The 3,332-nt window shown below is 39.6% G+C and overlaps 1 gene segment (V, D, J or C); it reads left to right on the plus strand.

The window, feature by feature from the left end:
- LOC131424984 (T cell receptor alpha variable 9-2-like) lies at positions 1–560 on the plus strand. The segment is given in 2 exon segments: positions 1–90; positions 211–560. Coding segments are annotated over 2 exon segments (381 nt in total).
- Positions 561–3,332: the final 2,772 nt, after the last annotated feature.

Raw genomic sequence — 3,332 nt, forward strand, 5'->3', positions numbered from 1 at the left:
CTCATGTTAAGAATCAAGAACATTATTTAGTCAACACTTTAAAGATGAATGCTTCTCCATGTTTGGTGACTGTGATGCTCTTGATATTTGGTGAGTAAATTGTCTTCTATTATGTTAGCAAGTCTTTAACCATGAATTTATCTAAATGTTTTATCACCAAGGTGACACAGATCTCTCTCTCTCTCTCTCTCTCTTTTTTTTTTTCCTTAGAATGGACCCATGGAGAATCAGTGACCCAGACGGAAGGTCAAGTGACCATATCAGAAGGGTCTTTCCTGACTATAAACTGCACTTATTCATCCAGTGGGTACCCTAATCTGTTCTGGTATGTTCAATACCCTGGAGAAGGTCCACAGCTCCTACTGAAAGCCATGAAGGCCAATGATATAGGAAGCGAGAAAGGTTTTGAGGCCATATACAAGAAAGAAACCACCTCCTTCCACTTGGAGAAGACCTCTGTCCAAGAGTCAGACTCAGCTGTGTACTACTGTGCTCTGAGTGACACAGTGGCAGAAACTGCAGGGGGAGCTGAGCACAAACTCTGAGCAGCACCCAGGGTCCTGGCTGCTGAGCGTCTGCCTCTGGGGTTCACTCTGGTTTCAGCACAGTCAATGGTGTGTGCTGCTCAGTTTCTCAGAGCAGAACAATAAGAATGGACATCCCCCAACTCAGCTCTTCAATAGTAAAAGTGACAGTGGAGGCTGGCAGTGATGCTTCCTTAAGCAGGCTCAAGTAATTTGAAGGTAAAACCATGTAAACAAGAAGATGATCTGTGTACTCATCCATGTAAACAAAGTCCAGTCCCACAAACATTTTTTTTTCCCAAAAGTTAGAAAATAATTTTATTTGGGGCAAATAAATTCTACATTATCAGTGGGAAATGTGAAGTCTTTAACGAATGGCAGTTAAGGTGGCACAAAGATGACTGGGATCTTGAAAGTGTGGCTTCTATTTGAGCAGCATTCTTACATTGCTCTGAACCTTGTCTCCCTTGAGTTTCCATCTATGAAGTCAACACACCTTGTTCTAGGTCACCCAGGTAAACACATCTGTGTCTTATATTTTTAGAGATCCAAATATTCCCAGGAAAGTGGGATCTGCACAAAGTCTCCCTAACAGAGTGTAGAAGGAGAAGTGATAGGAATGAAAGAGTACAAAACAAAGAAAGGAAGGAAGGAAAAAACCCAGGAAACAGAGAGAAAAAAAACCAGGATGCTTAATAGAGAAAGAAAGAAAGAAAGAGAAGAAAGGAGGAGAAACAGAAACTCACATACAACAACAATGGAGCAAGAGAAAGCAGCTTTCATCCCATACAGGAGGGGGCTCATTTTGGTAAATCAGGCTGATGTTTAAAAGAAAGGGAGGGAACAGAAGTACCATTAAAGCATGTCTAAGTGCTGAGTAGTCCAGGGCAGTCACCTACATCAGCTGGTTTTCTAACAAGGCCTCCAGTGGGCTAGTTGTCAGGGGCAGGGGAAGACTACACATACATATTTATCCTGTATCACTGTGACATCCAATTAAAACACAGGAAAGAAACTGAAAGGGGTATAATCCCCATAAAATATAGAAAAAATAATAGTAGTGATGTCGATGAAAATTTTGAGGGTAAGAAATATATGGAGAAATGAAAGTTTCCAGAGCAGACCTTGGAATGAAACCTGGGCCTAATGGGAGAAGCCACCAACCTCGTGGAAAGATTTAGGAATCAGAAGCATCAGTTGCCTTATTACCCTTGAATATTGCAAAAGGATGTGCTGTATGTGTGTGTGTCGGTGTGTGTTGAGGGTATTTGGAAAGGAGAGGATGAAGAACCTTTTGAGATGTCAAAGAGGGGCTGAGGATGTGGCTCAAGCGGTAGCACGCTTGCCTGGCATGCGTGGGGTGCTGGGTTCAGTCCTCAGCACCATATAAAAAATAAAATAAAGATGTTGTGTCCACTGAGAACTAAAAAATAAATATTAAAAAATTCTCTCTCTCTCTTAAATAAAAGAAATGTCAAAGAAATAGACCACTCACTACTGTAAACAATGATTACTTCCTGAAAAATTGGAAATACCTGAGGAATTGAGGATTAGCACATTAAAAAGTAAGCAAGATGAAAAACTTAAATAAAAGAATAGTTGATTACTCATCATAGGGATATAAAATATTGTTAAAGAAAATGACATGTTTATTTCTCCCCACATCAGAATAGAAATTTGTAACTAATTTTTCAAATTTCTTTCTAGCATGGTTCTGAGTCAGGGTCTGACAATGGATCTGGAAGGCAGAGGAAAGGGAGCAGAGACACATGAACCAGTTAAAAATCTGGGTCTGAAGTACTTACTTAACTATGTATCCAAGAAGATGTAACAGGTTGCCTCTGGAGATCTTTTTTCTGAAACAGACTGGGCTAAGCCTCTATCCTTGTGAAAATTCCTTGAAGCCAGACCTCCATTGGAATATAGCCTTAGCACATACCTGACTTTCTGGGTAGCTGGGCTCCTTGTATTGGAGCCAGTAAACAGTGGGGAATAAGACATTGGTCTCGGGTCATTCTATAGGAATTCAATACTATTCATTATGCTCACTGCATTGCAATGAGAGGGCCTATAAAGGATGAATTACTTATGTCTCATCTGACAGAAATCAAAGCACTCAGATAATCAAAATTCAATGTCACTGTTTCTCATGGTGTTGTGAATTTTTTCCCCCCTCAAAGCTCATTCTCTTCTTTTCTAGAGGTTGACAAGGGTGTCCAGTCTGGACTTTTCCTCTGTGAACTCATTTCCATAACCTCTTTTAGACTTTTGTTTTCATGGTGCTGGGGATTAGAATTAGTCTTGTGCATTCAAGCCAAGTACTCTACCAACTGAGCTATAACCCCAATCCCTCCATAACCTCTTTCAATCAAATAGTGCTGTGCTGCTGAGTCTGCTCTGTGACTTCATGAGAAATAGGTCATCTATTCACAAATTCATCAATACATGGAGCATTTCAGTTCACATAAAAGGAACACCATTATTTGTCATGTGATTATTGGTTATGGACCAAAAATGAGAAGTATAAAGTTAATAGCTAAGAGTAAAGATTTAGGAGCCAGATTGTTTGTGTTCAAATTTGAACTTGAAAGCGTTTATCATTGGGACCTTGACCAACCAAATTACAAACTCTTAAACTCTCAGTTGTAATTGGAATTAAATAAAGCAATACATGTGGAAACCTGGTCCATATCAGTGCTTAGGAAGCATTATCTGATAATAACAACTATTATGACATCTTCTGTAATATTAAGGAATTGAGAAGTTGTATTCAGGGAGCAGAAGTTATTCTACTCTTGGTTAATTCGT

The sequence above is a fragment of the Marmota monax genome, unplaced genomic scaffold, assembly GCF_021218885.2.
Source record: "Marmota monax isolate L192 unplaced genomic scaffold, Marmota_monax_Labrador192_F-V1.1 WCK01_AAM20220418_F8-fsc00079, whole genome shotgun sequence".
In the NCBI taxonomy this organism is placed as follows: domain Eukaryota; kingdom Metazoa; phylum Chordata; class Mammalia; order Rodentia; family Sciuridae; genus Marmota; species Marmota monax.